General features: G+C 31.6%; 4 protein-coding genes across 4 annotated transcripts; 3 read left to right on the top strand and 1 right to left on the bottom strand.

Annotated features, from left to right (window-relative positions):
• The first annotated feature begins 1,598 nt into the window (after positions 1 to 1,598).
• LOC108762991 (Tubulin binding cofactor A) lies at positions 1,599 to 2,848 on the top strand. The gene is made up of 2 exons (XM_018510279.1): positions 1,599 to 2,243; positions 2,586 to 2,848. The coding sequence occupies exons 1-2, from the start codon at positions 2,114 to 2,116 to the stop codon at positions 2,810 to 2,812; spliced, it is 357 nt and encodes a 118-aa protein (XP_018365781.1). The 5' UTR covers positions 1,599 to 2,113; the 3' UTR covers positions 2,813 to 2,848.
• A 125-nt stretch (positions 2,849 to 2,973) lies between these two features.
• On the top strand, positions 2,974 to 4,883 carry LOC108762986 (uncharacterized). The gene is made up of 4 exons (XM_018510274.1): positions 2,974 to 3,834; positions 4,072 to 4,279; positions 4,371 to 4,499; positions 4,862 to 4,883. Exons 1-3 carry the CDS (start codon positions 2,994 to 2,996, stop codon positions 4,492 to 4,494), a joined length of 1,173 nt encoding a protein of 390 aa, XP_018365776.1. The 5' UTR covers positions 2,974 to 2,993; the 3' UTR covers positions 4,495 to 4,499; positions 4,862 to 4,883.
• On the bottom strand, positions 4,759 to 9,638 carry LOC108762981 (U3 small nucleolar RNA-associated protein 15 homolog). Its single transcript, XM_018510262.1, has 5 exons — positions 9,397 to 9,638; positions 7,817 to 8,399; positions 7,246 to 7,466; positions 5,104 to 5,542; positions 4,759 to 5,026 (listed from the first exon to the last, which is right to left on the bottom strand). Exons 1-5 carry the CDS (start codon positions 9,484 to 9,486, stop codon positions 4,785 to 4,787), a joined length of 1,575 nt encoding a protein of 524 aa, XP_018365764.1. The 5' UTR covers positions 9,487 to 9,638; the 3' UTR covers positions 4,759 to 4,784.
• A 3,404-nt stretch (positions 9,639 to 13,042) lies between these two features.
• Positions 13,043 to 15,887, top strand: DCAF12 (DDB1 and CUL4 associated factor 12-like protein). The gene is made up of 7 exons (XM_018509291.1): positions 13,043 to 13,389; positions 13,466 to 13,921; positions 14,016 to 14,246; positions 14,509 to 14,793; positions 14,878 to 15,043; positions 15,404 to 15,580; positions 15,799 to 15,887. The coding sequence occupies exons 1-6, from the start codon at positions 13,304 to 13,306 to the stop codon at positions 15,557 to 15,559; spliced, it is 1,380 nt and encodes a 459-aa protein (XP_018364793.1). The 5' UTR covers positions 13,043 to 13,303; the 3' UTR covers positions 15,560 to 15,580; positions 15,799 to 15,887.
• Positions 15,888 to 17,410: the final 1,523 nt, after the last annotated feature.

The following is a 17,410-nucleotide window of genomic DNA, read 5'->3' as shown; positions in this document are numbered from 1 at the left end:
GCAAATTTTCCTGCAGGTCGATTAAGTAGAAAAATTAATATATATCTACCTTGTCATTGTATTACCACTACCTTAATTTGATTATGAATAATTTTCTTAATGTTTTTGTAACATTTATAATTATTATACATATAATATAATATGTAATATATAATTTATAATTAATTAATATGCGCTATTAAAATGCATACATTTTATACATTATTTAAATACTTTTATGTATAATGATGAATCGCCTAGATTTTTATCTCTCTCTCTCTAAAAGTTTTATTAATTAATTCAACTATATATATATCCATATTTAGATTTTATTCTCTCTTAAAATTTTTCTTTGATCTCAAAATAATTTTGAGAAACATTTGGAAATATTCCTCGAATAAAAAACAAAAGTTTTACATCTAAATTTTAGATTAGACGTAGTGTCATAAAACGTCGACTTTGAATGCTTGATAAACAATTGAAATATCGTTATACCCCTATAAACTTACGTATAAACTTCCTGCATAAACTAGGTATTGTTTTCTCTTTATCGCTTTCCGGAAAATTATCGTGTCGTTGATTACCGTAAACGTCTGATACGTTCTCATTGGACGAAGCGCAGTAATGCCGCGACCCGATAATAAGGCGAAAGGTAAAGCTCGCTCGAGTCCTACTAGATCCTCGTATAACGATAATCGCGTCATATCCTGGCGCTCGTTGCGCGATAAAGCGAAGGCTCTTTTGCGTTTCACGTTTTATAGATCGCGATAAAACTAGCGCTAGCGAGCTTTCTGTAGCGCGACGTATACGTAATATTTAAGTTGCTTATTCCATTTACACCTAAACTCAGATAATTCATAATTCTTATTTATAACATCATGTTTCAATTAAATACACGTTCTTTTTTTATTTTCTGACAAGTGAAATTCAACTTTTTATAATCTGCACAAGCGAGAGATCGAATCTTTCCAATAGACAAAATATGTACAGTAAATTAAACAAAGATTAAAGTTAATCTTACACTGGTGGAATCAGTAGACCTAAAAAAACCTCATAGAAACATCATAAAAACGTCTTTTAGAACATGCATGTCTATAAAGATGTCTAAAATAAGACATCATAAAGACCATGTTCCAAATTTACTATCAGTGCTGAAAATTACAGCGCATGTAATGTAAACTATAGATTTTCAGCGCTGGTAGTCAATTTGGAACACGGCCAAAGATATCTTCTAAACACTGCGTGTTAACTCACGTTAAAAGTGAGGTTATAAACCTGTGTTGTTACCCGATACCTTAAAGGTTGTGTTCCCAAATTTACTGCCAGTATTAAAAATCTATACTTTACGTCACGTGCACTATAGATTTTCAGTACTAGCAGTAAATTTTGGAAACGCAGCCTTGGTCACCCAAGTAACCTAATGTCATTATCTGAATATAAAATATATTCATATAACTTTAGATTCAAACTGTGTTCTTAGAGGCTCTGCACAATAAAAGGAACAGAGAATAAGAATTTCAACCTATCGGAAATCATGTATTGTGGAATACACAGTTTCTGATAAGTTGAAATTCGTATTCTCTATTCTCTGTTCCCTGTTCCTTTTATTGTGCGGAGCCCCTTAAACTTTTGCCAGTACTGAAAATTTATAGTGCATAACGTAAACTAAAATAGATTTTCAACGCTGGCAGTAAATTTGGAATACAGTCTCAATATCACTTGTGTGGAAATGGAAAGCAACTGTAATAATGAGAAACCACCCACGAGACTGATTGAAAACTGAAAGAAACCGCGGCAAAATATCGATATCGGACGTGACATCGAAATCGAGATCTCGACGATGTCACGTGACGTCAGGCAGTCGAAACTCGAACGGTACGAAGTGAAGTGAGCGGCGTGAGCAGGCGTGAGTGCGTGATCGCGACTCTGTGAGTCATACATAACCTCGTCGTGTGTCACGGTGTCGTTGGTGTCGGCCACAATTCCGTTTCTATCGACTCGTCCAGCGTCCTTGCCTAATAAGGCAAAAAAAAAAAAAACAGCAAAGGGATTTCTCGACGCACATCCACGGTTCCAGCTTCTCCCGTCCTCGACGTCTCGAAAAGGTGAAGCGTCTGTTTGCAACATACAAATAATGTCTGATCCGCGTATAAGAACGCTCAAGATTAAGACAGGAGTAGTGAAGCGTCTCGCGAAAGAAAAGGTCACGTACGAAAAGGAGGCGGCGCAGCAGCGCGAGAGGATACAAAAGTTGAAAGAGCAGGGTGAGGATCGCTTTTAGCTATGAGGGGAGAAAGGATGCAATTCCTTATCACGTGACGTCGAAACTTGTTTCATAGCCACGTAATATATTCGGAAATATTTGCTGCGTAGATTCGTCTAATACTAATATATAATATTCAATTTCTAGTGTTAAAAGAATATCTTTATTAAAGCGCTTATAAATGTTTATAGTAATACAATTGTTTCATAGGATCATAACTTTTAATATTTAAATAAATTTTATTCACGAGATGCTTTTTTTCTTTAATTTTGAAGTCTGAAGTGATATTATTGATAAATTAATATTAAACAATTTTGTTAATAGTATATATGTGTTGTTGTAGATAAAGATGGCTACGACATAAAGAAGCAAGAGGAGGTGCTTCAAGAATCCCTTATGATGGTACCAGACTGCCAGAGGCGTCTCGTTAAAGCATTTGAAGAACTCAAGAAGATCCTGGAAACTGAGCAAGATTTAAAGGAAGTCGGAGATTACATTGAGGCTGAAAAAGTATTACAGGAAGCAGAAGAACAGTTGCCGAAAGAAGGGGATATTTTGCAGATGTGTTAAAAAAGTGCTCTTTAATGACTTTCGCTAAATTATTTTCAAAAAAATATTTTCCAACATTTTTATTTCTTTACTAACCTTTTAAGATTGATTAATTTTACACTTAAAACTTATAGCCTAACTATTATAGTTTAAGCTTTTTTTATCATTATTCTCACTTGAATGCACACATATTAAAATAAACATGTACAGTGGTCAATCTTTCCAACAAGGTACTGGACAAACTTATCAAAATATGCATTTTAACACGTACTATCCGATAAATCAGCAACCATTTCCATACAATGTAAATTACGGTGGGAATATATGTTATGTTTATCCAAGCCATGTAACATGTGATAACAGTACTGTTAATAATGCAACGTCAATCGATAGAATAAGAACAAGACAAGAAGATGAAAAGGTCTTTGAACAGTTCCTCAAAGAAACAGGTTCAGCAGTTCCTGCCAAATGCAAACAGAAAGATCCGTATAAGATCGCGGACACTAAGAGTGCATTGATGTCCGTAGCTAGATTGAATAAACAACTTGAAGCTGTTTGCGTGGAACTTAAGAACAATCTTAATTTACCGGAAGAGAAATGGCAGGAGAAGGTCAGTGCCTGTAATGCTGCAAAACATGAAATCTGCGAAATCTTAAAAACTATAAAAAATGTGAACTTTTTAAATAAAGTTAAGAACAATTTAGAGAAACGTAAGAAGAAACGTATGAGAGAACGACTCAGAAGGGAAGAATGGAAAAAGGAGAAGTTATTGAAGGAAGAAAGAAGAGCAAGATTACATGCAGAAGCAGATGCGTGGATCCGAAAAGAGCAGGCGGTAATTGAGCGAGAGAAGCAAGAGAAGAACTTACGCAAAGACGCGGATATGGTTTTATCCGATGTTCGAAGCAAGAGAAACGATGCACGAAAGTATCTAGGGATTTTACAAGAACTACAGAACTTACGAGAGATCAAGGCGAATATTGCTCGAGCGAGGGGCGAGAAATTGTCCTTAGCAGCCGAGAATGTCTTCAATAATACCATCGGTAGTGTATTTTATTTTGTTACATATTATTTTCAATAATAAAAATAATAAACTTCTTAAAATGCGAAATAAAAATACATATCAATAAATACAATATCATAATAAGGAATTCTAATAATAATAAAATAAATATAAAACACGATTAATAATAGAGTATTTAATACAGGCTAGGATTTTCTTATACAAATATAATATAAATTATAATTATTATATTTTTAAATATAAATGAATATTACAGCTAAATTAATAGAACAGTGGACTACTTTGGATCGCGAGTACGCAATAGAAGAACAGGAATTGAAATTAATGCTAAAAACGGATAACGAAAAAAGGATCGAAAAACAAACGAAAAATTTATTCGACGATTGGGAAAATGTGCTATTTGGGACAAGTATATTGGCTGCTGAACAATCCTATAAAAATATGGATAGTTTTGTCATGATTCGGTATGTATTTAATATCGAGACGTAATTAATTTCAAATGATATTGTATCAAATTTTTTCAATCGAGAAAATGTTTCTTTTTTTGCATTTCAGTAAAGCCTGGGATAAGTTCATCAGTTCAGAAAATGATACGACAACGATTCCAATTGGATGGATAGTGCCTGAAAGACCATCTTCTGCTGCTTGGCAAAAATGTCTCAATAAGGAAACTTCTTGAAATAAGTGAATACTTGTTAATTTAAGTTTATTTAAAAAATAAAAAACAATTTGCTAGAATATTTTCAATTAATCTTGTGACTTGTATACACCACAAACTTTTTCACTATAAATTAATTTTTAAAAAGTTTTAAATATGTTACTCTTCACTTATTCATTAAGAGGAAAGTATTTAAATTGTTGCTTGTTCATTTATATTTCGAGAAATTTAATGCTAATGTAATGTAAAATTATGTACAAAAAAACTATTTTACAAAAATTATTTTACAATTGAATATTTTATAAATTATTTTAAGCTATATTCAAAATAATATCACGTTCTGTTTGAGCGGCATTTGATGGTTCCAAGCTTTGAATTTCTTTTATAGCAGGTAAAGAAGACGTTTCAGCACCAGACAATATCATTTGCATTGAACCTTGCAATTGCGTTAAAGCTAAAATTAACTGTTCTTCCTCCTGCAATTTTTGCGACAGTATAGCAAACGTTTTTCGTGTTTCCTCCGACAGTTCGTCCAAATGATCTTCGTAAACGTCTATTAAACAAAGAGAATAAATTTTATTAATAAAAAACATGTGAAAAGTAATCTAAAGGGAAATATTTAACACTTACCTAACAACACGTTTGCTACGTGCGACAATACTCTTCCAAAACGTATACTGCCGATGTACTTGTTTAAGAATTTAATAATGTTTACTAGCGACTTGCCGTCTCTACCGGCCAAAGCTCGCCTTAAACCTTCGCGCCTAATAAGTTCCTGTGTAAGCGCTACAGTGACATGTGGCGTTTTATTAACCACATAATTCATCATGACACAATCGAGCGCTTTACTATATTGAAACTTTCGCAAGCAGGCATCGTGCTTGCTCATTACCTCTTTCACTTCTTGGTGCACGACTACGTCAATACTTCGTACATGCAGATTTTCTCCTGCATGCCTGTACGACACCTTCTTCCGTTTCGGTTTTATTACATCTTTCACGTCTTCCTCGCGTCTTCTAACAGAAATCATACCATCTACCATACCAGCTACGACGGTTTCATCGTCTACCTGCAATTTAATATTAATGTATTTAACTATCAATGTTTATAAATAATTCAATTTTATAATATTGGATAGATCAAATTTATTAACCCGAGAGTAGTCATTTTTTTACGATCACATGGGATATTTTTACATCCTAATTAAAAATCACTGTTATCATAACAATATATTATATATTATTGAATATTTTCCAATTTGTTAGTCTTTGAGAACATTACGGATTATATATAGGGTGCGTTCCGTTTCTCGCATGATGCGCATAATGCATCGTTTATCCTTGTTGCTCACCAAATGTTAAACAAGGACAATGGATGCATCATGCACATCATGCGCGATACGGAACGCACCTCTAGATTTACTCGATTTTCTAAAAAAAAAAAAAAGATAAATAGAAACAAAACAAATATTACTCATGCACATCATGCGCGATACGGAACGCACCTCTAGATTTACTCGATTTTCTAAAAAAAAAAAAGATAAATAGAAACAAAACAAATATTACAAACGGATTAAACATACAAAAAGAAAAATAAGGCTTTCAAGAGTCAATTTATAAAGACAAAACAACAGTCTTAATTTACAGACAGACACAGAGGGTCTTCATAAGTCATATATACCGATCATAAACAAGGTCTGACTTTGCATTGCCAGCAGACTCGCATTACAGTTTCGCACGTCGTGTGGATAGGTCATGTATTCCGATTATATTCCGGTAATAATTCTCAGACAAGATACACGTATAATGTGATCATTTTTATAAAAAATTTTTATCATCGACATCATCGTTGTGATGTGATATATTTATCTTATCATCATTGACTCCAAAACTTGACGAACATTTCTACCACATGGATTTTGCGGATAATTATCACAGAGAGGTGAGTGTTTTAACAGAGAGACGACTTTTCTGGTCTTTATTACGATTTTATTAGAAACATTGTTTCCTTGGTTTTTATCTTTAGAACTACGGTGTTCCTTCGCAAACGATCTTCCAATCGCTTGACGGGTTCTGTCGTCCCTCTGAGAAAATACTTCGTTTATTATTTCCTTTATTCTTATGGAAAACAACCAAAGACATATCTTAGTTTGCGAATTTTTACTTGTTCTTCGATTAATTTAAATTTTTGTATTGCGTTCACATCTGAGGATGGCTAAAATTAATAGCCGAAACTAGTAATGTTTTTGAAGAGATCAAATTATTGTACTTAACATCTATATATCTAAATTGCTTTTATAATATATGTTTATCATTGATTATTTTTAAGTTTTTAAATACATGTAAAAATGATATGATCTATTAACGTCTTTATAAATTGACTCTTGAAAGCCTTATTTTTCTTTTTGTATGTTGAATTTAAAGAGTCCTGTATATTCTCTTATTATATATTTAAAATACTTATATTAATAAAAATATATTATTTTCTAGTTACAAAAGGATTTATTAAACGGATTAAACTCGTTAAGTAGCTTATTATGACAGTATTTTTGAAAAATAAAGATATTAATTAAAATTTTCTTATTGTGGATTTTGATGAAATTGTATATTTAAAGATTCAATTAAAAAAAAACAGTTATTAAAGAAAAAAGTAAAATGTTATTAAAAACGGAAGAATATATAAAAATATTCCAGACGACTTCTCGGGTTAAATAAGTATAGATGTGACAGCAGATTTAACGCGGTAACGGCAAAGACAATTTGTTCTGCTTACACTAATTCCTATGCTGAGAACCGCATTAGGATAATCCAAAGCATGAAGAGTTTTATATGTTCCAGCATCGTAAACCTTAACATGCCTGTCCAACGAACCAGACAGTATTCTATGACCATTAGAAGCAATTTTCAGGCAAGTTACAGTTTTATGATGTTGAGTAATTTTCGCGACCAATTTTCCACCCGCGAGAGCATCCCATACTTTAATATCTGTCCCACCTTGAAATTATAGATAAATAAATAATAAGCAATTTTATACATAAACCCTCAACTGTATGAAATTGTATATAATGTGTATATAATATGTATAATTATTATACATATTATTTACTAAGAAATTTATAAAATTTATCAAACAATAATAAATGATTTATTAAGATCGTATAATGTGAACACACGAGTAAGAATTTAATACCTGTAACGGTCAAAACTAAATCTTAGATGCTTATAATTTCCATATGAATTTATATATTGTATTGCATAATATGTACTCATCTGAATTGCACATCAAAATTTTTTAAAATTATATAGATACATAAAATATAATCAAACTATCATAAATATTATACCTGCTGACAGAAATATTCCTCCAGTCGGCAAGAAGAGTAAACTTTCTACTGGTGCGTTATGATTAACACTAAATACCTTCTTATTCGTTCTGGCATCATACATATTCACAATTTTGTCATACCCGCCGGATAATAACACATCAGAGGATACAGGACTCACTGCGCCAGCTCTGACATAATCTGTATGTTCATTGAAACTTGTCAATTGTTTCTCACTAGGTATGTCCCACAAAGCTACAGTCTTATCGTCTGAAAATGAAGCAACGTGAACGTCATCTGCTGTGAAGAAAACTCTGTGCACTGCAGCCTTGTGTCCAGAAAAGATTCGCAACACGCTATTTGAACTGATATTAAAGAGTTTAATCACTGCTTCTTCTCCACCGACACACAACAGCTTGCCATCTCTACGAAAGCAACCTCCATATGCAGCTTCTTTGAACTTGCTGTAAGTTTTTGTAGCTAACTTTGTGATAGGATTATACAGTTGTACTCGTACTGAGCAGGTTGTTGCGAAATAATGTGGCTCTACTGGCGAGAAGTCAATGTAGTCTATCGGACCAAATTCTTTTATTAAAACTGGAGGCTGTAAACATACATAATTACCACATAATAATATATCTTTCTCAATAAATATAATTTTAATAAATGCATAGATTACAAAAATTAACCCTTAGTACACATGATGTGTACTAAGATGAAATGGGTCATTCATGTTCTGGATTAATTTTCATCACTTTTTTTAATAAATACATAAAAATTATTAAATACTTCTTATATATACTTTAACATCTTTAGAAAGAATTTCTAAGATTATATATTTAAAAAAATAATATCTAAATGTTATAACTAATTACTTGATATGCTCCTAGTTTTTGAAAAAAAGAAATATGCTGAGCACAAATGATTTAATCGAATGTATATACTAAGAATTAAAAATTAAAAAAATGTTTTAAAGATATCATATTTATTATAAGCAAATGAAAGCAAAAATATAGACAAATTTTATTTAAAAAATATAAATTAATAATTTATAATTATATTTATATTACAAATACAGCCTAGTTTGTAAAGCAGACTTTATTTTACAGTCTTATTTATTGGTGTATGCTATATTCCCACTAAATAAAGGCATACAGTAACATATCAGATAACATCATTTTAACAAAGAAATTTTAAAGAAAAGATATTCCTGACAAAAGAAATTAGAAAATTTTTCTGTATGAATCAGAATGTTTATGACATTCGAACAAAGAAAAGATTTTTTTGAAGTCAAATTAGAGAATGCTTTTTGTATGAAGTAGAACGTATATCTTTTTAGGCTTTTCCTTATATACGTTACAAACAACATTTCATAAGTAAATCGATCAGAGCTTTTAACTTAGATTAATACTATTGAAAAAAAATCTATGTGTATCATAATAATGAAATTGTTCTCTTTCTTTTTGTTATATTATTATAAAACGTGAGAGAAAAATAAAACGTAAAAACAATCGATGAATCTACTCAGGTTATGTACCGCACACGTGGGAGTATTAAGGAGATCACGTTTTTTCCATACAAATTCCTAAACATATACATACCGCATATTTTTTCCAATATATATTATCTTCAGTTAATTCCGGTCCTGTTCGGGCAAACACTTTGGTATTTATTTTCTTAAACGACGTCATTTTTAAAGTTATCAAGTCTATAAAAACAGTACAAAATGCGTATTATCGAAAGATTTTCGGCGTATCTAAATTCTAATATTTGTGGTAGTTTCCAAGACAGAACAGTAGGTTTGTTCACGTTGCTGAAATCTTCAATATTTTCGTACTTAGAACGAGATAAATATATATTCGGGCGTTGAAGAAAAAGAAAGCAAAGATGCTGAGTGCAAAAAGTGCAAAAAGTGCAAGCAACGTTAACGGACTTGGCGCGGAATTGTGTAGAACGTAGAATAGTTTACTGTTGATACAACGGGTCTATTTTTTGTAGCTAAACTATTTTGGAACTTAAAGTGAGATAAGTATATATTTAATATTTGGCAAAAGTGAGAAAGAGAGATTTTGTGCACTCTAGTGTAGGAATAGACTGTTCTTTTTAGCTGAACTTGCACGGTTCATCTTTTCTCTTTTTTTCTCCAACGAGAGAAAAGAAAGAAAAATGAACCGTGCAAGAACTTTAGCGAAAAAAGAACTGATCTCATAAAACAGATCTAACGTAAAATCTTATCAAATTTGTGGACAAAAAGATTATAACTTTTTTCTATGACTTTGCGAACGCATTAATATCGCAAACGCGAATTGCTGGGAACATTCAAGCCAGATACACAAGTAAGAACCAATCACGTTCAATCGCTTGGCGAACTGACTGTTTTGTCCAATAATAAAAGTACCCATTAGATTAATTTTTTTATTGCTGCACTGCGTTAGAATTTTTCTCCTCGCTTTTATCAAATTTTAAATATCACTTTAAAGCCCATGGCACACAAAAAATGTAAAACAGTAAACGAGTTGGCCAATCACAGTAAAGAACGCAAGGCAATGACATAAATAATAAAAAGAGTAAATCCAAAATGTTAATTTGCTTACTGGGAGTCGATTCTGTATCTTCAAATAAGGTGAAAATTACAAAAGTAAGCAAATTTACTAGGTGTTAACCAATGAAATTATCAGTATTCTAGTAAATTCGCTCACTTTTGTAATTTTCACCTCGTTTCAAGATACAGAATCGATCCCCTGTTTATTTTTTATTACTTATTGCTTAATTTTTTTTTTTTTTTGGTGTGCCGCAGTCTTAAGTACAAAAAATATACAAAGTTCAGCAACAATAAAAAGAAATAAACATATTCTCTTCGATTCGCCATCGACCGCGTTCGAAAAGCTTATTTTGCGACTATCAGAAGTTTTCTCGCTGAAATAAGAACATTCTTTTAAAGTTAAAAGTATTACCCAATCAGCGCGAGAAGAAAAGTTCCAACAGTTGCAAAATAAACTACCTGCTGAACGCAACCATCGCCATTGTGCGAAACGTTCCTTTACTTCTCGAACTAAGCAACGATAAGGTGGAGGGGGGAGTTTAAATGACCCACTGGCGCGGAGGGAAAGGGGGGAAAGTCAAGCTGATGTTGACAGTTGTAGGTGTGCACGTGGTGGAAAACCATCATAGATCATTACACACACCTGACGTGCCGGTCGTTTCTATCATGCTGTCGGGATAAACGTCATCATCTCCCCCCCGGGTGGCAGAGTTGAGATCGTTGTCGACGCTGCAACGACGGTCTCTCTCGGATTATTAAGGCGCTGAAGCGTCGCCTACAACATGGCGGTGCCGTTCGTGCAGTCACCCCGTACGTTTCTCCGCTCATCATGACCATGGTGGATCGTATCGGCCGCGCATCGTCTCTCCGTAGTTCCAGTCGCACGGCACTCCAGAACACACGCGAACGACGTCGCCCGTAGGCTTACGGCAGGCGAGCGAGGTTACACGTGTCAACTCCAGCTACCCCAAGAACGTGCAACGAGGAACGGGCATCGGTCTTCGACGGACAGTTGACCCTCCTTTGTACAGCGCGGTGCTGCGATCTCAATCTCAGACGGACCCAGGAGTCGAACATCCTGGTGTAACTGTACGTCTGGTGCACGTCGAGTTCGAGAGGAGGAACCCGACTATCATAAATCGCCACCCCATGACTTTCATTGTCCTCGTACAAGGCAACTGTAATTACCGAAAAACGGTAAGCAATCGTAAAGCGAAAAAAGGGAAAACTCGTCTCATTCGAATTTCTTTTATCGGAAGTAACTAGAGACAGTGAAACTGGTAGAAACTTCGGAGTCTCGTTGCAAAAAAATCGAAACAAACGCTCGGACATTTTAAACGTATACAGGAAAAGCCTGCGAATATAATTATTTTGATTCGTAAAAAGAAATTTCTAATTTCGTTTTTTCAGAGACCTTTTCTTTAAAATGTTTTTGTTTGTAGCTGCGTTTGCTTTGAAGTTCACAGCACTTTAAACATTATTTTTTATCTTTATTTTGTTTATCAAACATTAAACAAGGACAAAAGATGCTTACAAAATGTTAGCACCAAATGCAACTGTTCTGATTCGTATAGAAAGACTTTTCTATATAGGTTCTTTTTTCTAGTTTCTCAGAAAAACATCTCTTTTAAAATTTCTTTGTTCGAATGTCAAATTATTTATATGTACAAATTCTGTCATTGTAGGTCTTCATTTTCATTATTTAGAATGTTTGACAAATGTTTATCGAGCAATACTATGTATATATATAGAAATACTAATATTTATTTTGTCCTTAGCTTATAATGTTGTTAATTCTTTGTTGAAAAAATCATTTATCATTATTTTTAAAATAGGGTTGTTTAAAAATTGACTTATTAGAGAGAGATAGAGAGAGAGAAATATTGCTCTTATATAATAAATACAGTAATAAATTAATATAATTTATACTAATCGTAAATAAATTTATACTATCTAATTATACTAAAAGTAAACATTCTAAAAATATGTATTGACTGAAAATTTTGTTTATTTTAGATCGCAGCTGATTGTTGAAGATATTTCTTGACGGATGTATCTTGTATCAGCCTATCTATAAATAAAACTACATTTGTTATATTTCTAATAATACCTAGATTGTCGATGTTAATTGACGAATTATATTTTATTTATTATACAAGCAAATAGTCCAATTAATTATTTCCAAAGACTTCTATAAGCTTGCAAGAAACAGGAGTAACAGAATAATTATTTAATCTAATAACTAATTTAATTTATAGAAAAAGAGGGTTTTAACAAATTTCTTTGTCCTAGAAGTGAAAGTGTGGAAATAAAATAGATCTATTTTTATTTACTACAAGAAATTCAATTGATATGATATAAATATATAATTGTCTTTATAAATATAATAGTTAAAATATATATGTAAAATCAAAATTAAAAGAAACTGATTCTTGTTAGGAGCAGTTTAATCAGTATATCTAGACATCACCTTATATGTATAGTGCCTCCTTATTTTATCGCTGTTAGTTACTCAACAGGAAAACCTGTTTTACTCAAACCTTACGGAAAAAAAACAGGAAGGAAAACTTCCTGTGAACTTCTGGGAATCTCTGAAGTATCTTAGGATATATTATAATTTGAATGTGACTTTATTGATTAATTTTAATATAATTGCCAAAATTTTATAAATAAATACTTATATAAAAAAAAATAGAAGCTTATAAAGAGGGAAAGAAAGAAGGGAGGAGACGTTAAAACTAGCGAATATCTCTCGTAAGAGACTGCTTATATTCATAGTAAAAAGTATTGTTTAAGTCGCAAATATTGTTGCCAATATAGAATCTTTTTTTTCTTTATTTGACATAAATAATTATTACAGGTTTTGTTTTTATTTTCACTAAGATTTTCCTGTTCAATAATAATACTCAGTGTTCCTTGCAAGTTGCCTGAATATTGTAAAGTCCGTTAAACATTAAATTATAATAATGGCTGAGACACAAAGAATGACTGTGTACGGAAGACATCCTCCGTGTGCTTATAGCAGCAGATTAGACGATCGCCGATCTAAAAGGTAAAAATTATTAATTATTAATTATTAATTATTATATGCTGTAACGTGCATCATTGAATTAATTATTTTTTTCCAGGATGGCATTACGACATGAAAGAAATAGAAAGCCGGATAAGCCGGATGATTTCGTATGTTACGAGTCGAGTGACGATGAAGCCGAGACGGTGACCGAAGGCAAACAGTTCCTGAGAACATCCTTCAACTTCGTAGATTATGTACGCGCACGCGAAACGAATACGCGCGAAGTGCGGAATATCAATCAGGAATACGGTTCCCGTCATATATTGACGCACGATTTATTCAAGGAATATTCGGTCAGCTTGAACAACATGAACAAAGTATTCTGTTCGCAGTGGTTAAGTGATAGACAAGTAGTATTCGGTACAAAGTGCAATAAGCTTATGGTTTATGACGTAGCGACGCAAAAATTAGATCAAATTCCGTCTCTTCACGGAAGACAGCTCAGTCCGGGCGGTAACGTTATGCCCGAGCAGCAATGTGGCATTCATTCCGTTCAAATTAATCCTTCGAGGTAATTTCTGGATTTTTCTTCTCATCACTTTTTATCATACAAAAAAATAAAAAAAGAATAAAATTTTTTATTTTATTTTATCTTTGTCTTACAGAACTCTTTTATCCACCGGCGCAAGAAATAGTAATGAAATAGCGATCTATAGATTACCGACTTTGGATCCAGTTTGCGTCGGCGAAAGTGGCCATAGAGATTGGGTATTCGATATGTGCTGGTTGGATGACGAATTTTTAGTGTCCGGTTCTAGAGATACGAAAATGGCTCTATGGCGTATTGATAGTGATCTCGCTGAAGCTCCCGATAAAGCAGATGTGCCTACACATAGGTAAAATCGAATATACAATTAAAATTGTAGTCTCCTTTGTCACACTAAAAGCAGAAAAGCAGAATAATTTTCCTTTTATAATAGATATCAAGATATATTAATCTTTTTTTTTATCCAATGAGGTAATAGAAATTCAGAGATCTGAAACTGGAAATAATTATCATTATTATTTTTTTTTTAATGCTTTTAGTACTTACTATTATTATATATAATTTCATTATTAATCTTTAAAAATGACTTCTAATAATTTACTTCTATTTAGATTGATTCAGCCTGTCTGCGTGAAAGAATGCAAGTCCGCACAGAAAGTCCGAGCGCTAGCATTCAATAAAGCATACAAGGAGATCGCAGCGTTGACCCTCAATAGCTTTATACATATCTGGTCGGCCGAATCCTTCAAACAGAAAATATCTAGAAAACTGCCAGCCTGCCAGGAAAATGTTTGTCTTGCTGTACAAGACGATGGTGTGTACGCAATTGGATGTAGGTCTTATACTCTTCTACTGGACGCACGTACATTGCAACCAATTAAAAAAATACCCTCAAGGTAAATTAATTTTTTTTTAAGTAATCTAACTTTCTTTTAGTATTTTAGGGTCATTTAATAATATCAACAAATTCTTGAGTACAGATATAGCGGTTGTGGTATTAGATCAGCAAGTTTTCAAGGATCTGTTCTAACTATTGGAACTGGACTAGGAATGCTTATGTTCTACGATGTTAGAGCTCAAAAATATCTAGAATCTTCTATAAATTCTAATAGAACTGTTGTGTTAAAAGCTTCAAAAGGATATGTGGTAAGTTTCATTGTGTTGTTTAAAGGTAATGAGTCATATATTTGTCTTCAAATTCATAAATAATTAGATAATTGTTGCATTTTATAACTGAAAAATAATATGAGAGTGCTTTATTGATTAGCACAATTTTTATACTTGAATTAATTTTAAATTAAATGTTTTCATGAATCATCATATGTATCATCATATGACGTGTCCACAAAGTATCGTAGGAAAATATTAGTGACAATGTAAATAGTAATTACGTGCGGTTTTTTTTGGAAATGTTCCAATTTTAAATCTAACTTTTTACTATATTTGTGGACATCACTTTAATTCATTTTACGTATGGAATGATTTATGTATTTATTCCATTACCAGTTTCCGGATGAAGAATATATAGATGGTTTTCAAAATGTAAAATACACTCCCGCCATTTATACGCATTGCTATGATGCATCGGGTACTCGACTATTTACAGCAGGTGGTCCATTGCCTGCAAATCTATACGGCAACTACGCAGGATTATGGCAATGAAGATTTAAGCAAATGAAACAAGTATGATAATTGCTAAATTAAATAATTAGGATATAAGTCGTATGTATATGTCATGAAAGGCTTGACTGCTTGATTTTAGAATTACAGACTATCATGTGTGTTTAAAGTTTTATATTAATTTAATATTTTAGGTCTCGAAAAGACGATAAACTTGTCAAAAAACTTTTAACTTTCCTCTAAATTATTTAATTCGTTGATTCTTTTCTTCTTTCTTCCAGAAAATTGATTAATCCTACATATTACATGGAAAACTTGGAAGTAGAAATAATTTATATTTGAAATAACTTAACGGTTATATCGAATCTGTTACAAAACGTATTTATATTTTATTAAAACGTAATTTTTTAAATTATAAGTAATAAAAGAAAAATGTTTTGTTGAAAGGACACAAAAATATACCATTATTATACCTTGTAACATATGTATGTGATAATTAAGTTAAAAAAAAATAAAATACTTTCTTATTTCACTAATTTAAAATTCAAAAAATTGAATATTTTTAGATGTAATAAATAAATTTTTTGTATAAATTTAATTATAAATAAATTGGATCATAAAAAATAATAATGATTTGATAAGTAATATCAGATTATAAAAAATTAACGCTGGTCGCTATTCTATTATGAATAAATAATAATTTAAAAGTAATATCAATATTGTGTGTGTGTATTTAAATATTACATGATGAAATAAAACCGCGTTCCATAAGCATCATTAATATTTTGAGCGAATGTAATAATTTTTGAATGTAAATAATTTTCATATAAACGATATATTTATATCATGATAAAAGATTTAAAAAAAGATTATTAGTAACTATGAGTAGTAATAAATTTCAATTAATTTGATTTATTTTTAAATTATTGAAAAAATATCACTATTATAAATACATATTTTCATTATATGTAGTTTCCAAATTATTCGAAACATTGTGGTAAATTCATGACAATATTAAATTATTTCAAAATAATTTGTATCTATAAAAGCAATCGCTATAAATATTTTAGATTTTTTTTTGATCGAACAGAATGAGACAAACATATCAGATGATATGTAAAATTTTATGTTGTTAATAAAAAAGCGAAAATGTGATTCGTAATTTCTACATGCAAGTATAATATGTGTATTGTATGCGTTGTTACAATTTTCCGAATGTTAATTACAATGCAATTGAATGAAATTGCAAATCGCAAAGATTTTCTTCAAGAAAATTTATTTATTCTTAATTTAATTTGGAATAAAGCATGATATATATACATATATGTATATATATATATTATGTATATATATATACATAATGCGATATAAAAATATATTGTCAACGAACATTATAGTAATAAATATTAAGTTTCAAACTTATCAAGTTGAAACACCGGCCTCGAAACAGCAACATGCAATGAATTTTGTTTAGTACATACTTATTTAAGCATAGCGATATCAATTTTGACCTACATATTACTATCTCACATATTATAAATATCGCAAAGAAATCCTGGCTAGCATCAGTTTTTTACTAACGACTAACGTGTCCGACAAAGAGCGTTATTTAATAATAGCTTAAACAAGAAGATTCTAAATGCATCAATAGCACAATAATCTAGGAATATTTTCGTCTAGGAATATATGTTTTATATTTATTCGCCTTTGGCTACGATCTACTTGATGCTGTAAATGCTTCGAAGAATTTTTTGATTAATTAATCCTTCTTCCGAATGGTCAAATGCTTCGAAGCATCTATAACGTCAAGTGGACTGCACCATTTATTACTTAGTTTCAAATTAGTTGTATTCTTTTGCTAGCTTTTGAATTTATTGAGTTTAACACGAGTAT

This window comes from Trachymyrmex cornetzi, unplaced genomic scaffold, assembly GCF_001594075.2.
Source record: "Trachymyrmex cornetzi isolate Tcor2-1 unplaced genomic scaffold, Tcor1.1 scaffold11, whole genome shotgun sequence".
In the NCBI taxonomy this organism is placed as follows: Eukaryota; Metazoa; Arthropoda; class Insecta; order Hymenoptera; family Formicidae; genus Trachymyrmex; species Trachymyrmex cornetzi.
This window is presented reverse-complemented; position numbering and strand designations above follow the sequence as displayed.

Bases quoted from the DNA above. Each gene is read 5' to 3' on its own strand.
- LOC108762981 (XM_018510262.1), bottom strand. From the start codon at position 9,486: ATGACGTCGTTTAAGAAAATAAATACCAAAGTGTTTGCCCGAACAGGA. The intron at 8,400-9,396 runs GTATGTATATGT...GTATGTTTACAG, and splicing joins TATATTGGAAAAAATATGCG to CCTCCAGTTTTAATAAAAGA. The intron at 5,543-7,245 runs GTAAGCAGAACA...ATTAAATTGCAG, and splicing joins TTCTCAGCATAGGAATTAGT to GTAGACGATGAAACCGTCGT.
- LOC108762991 (XM_018510279.1), top strand. From the start codon at position 2,114: ATGTCTGATCCGCGTATAAGAACGCTCAAGATTAAGACAGGAGTAGTG. The intron at 2,244-2,585 runs GTGAGGATCGCT...GTGTTGTTGTAG, and splicing joins ACAAAAGTTGAAAGAGCAGG to ATAAAGATGGCTACGACATA.
- DCAF12 (XM_018509291.1), top strand. From the start codon at position 13,304: ATGGCTGAGACACAAAGAATGACTGTGTACGGAAGACATCCTCCGTGT. The intron at 14,247-14,508 runs GTAAAATCGAAT...ACTTCTATTTAG, and splicing joins GCAGATGTGCCTACACATAG to ATTGATTCAGCCTGTCTGCG. The intron at 14,794-14,877 runs GTAAATTAATTT...TCTTGAGTACAG, and splicing joins ATTAAAAAAATACCCTCAAG to ATATAGCGGTTGTGGTATTA.
- LOC108762986 (XM_018510274.1), top strand. From the start codon at position 2,994: ATGTACAGTGGTCAATCTTTCCAACAAGGTACTGGACAAACTTATCAA. The intron at 3,835-4,071 runs GTAGTGTATTTT...TGAATATTACAG, and splicing joins TGTCTTCAATAATACCATCG to CTAAATTAATAGAACAGTGG. The intron at 4,280-4,370 runs GTATGTATTTAA...TTTGCATTTCAG, and splicing joins GATAGTTTTGTCATGATTCG to TAAAGCCTGGGATAAGTTCA.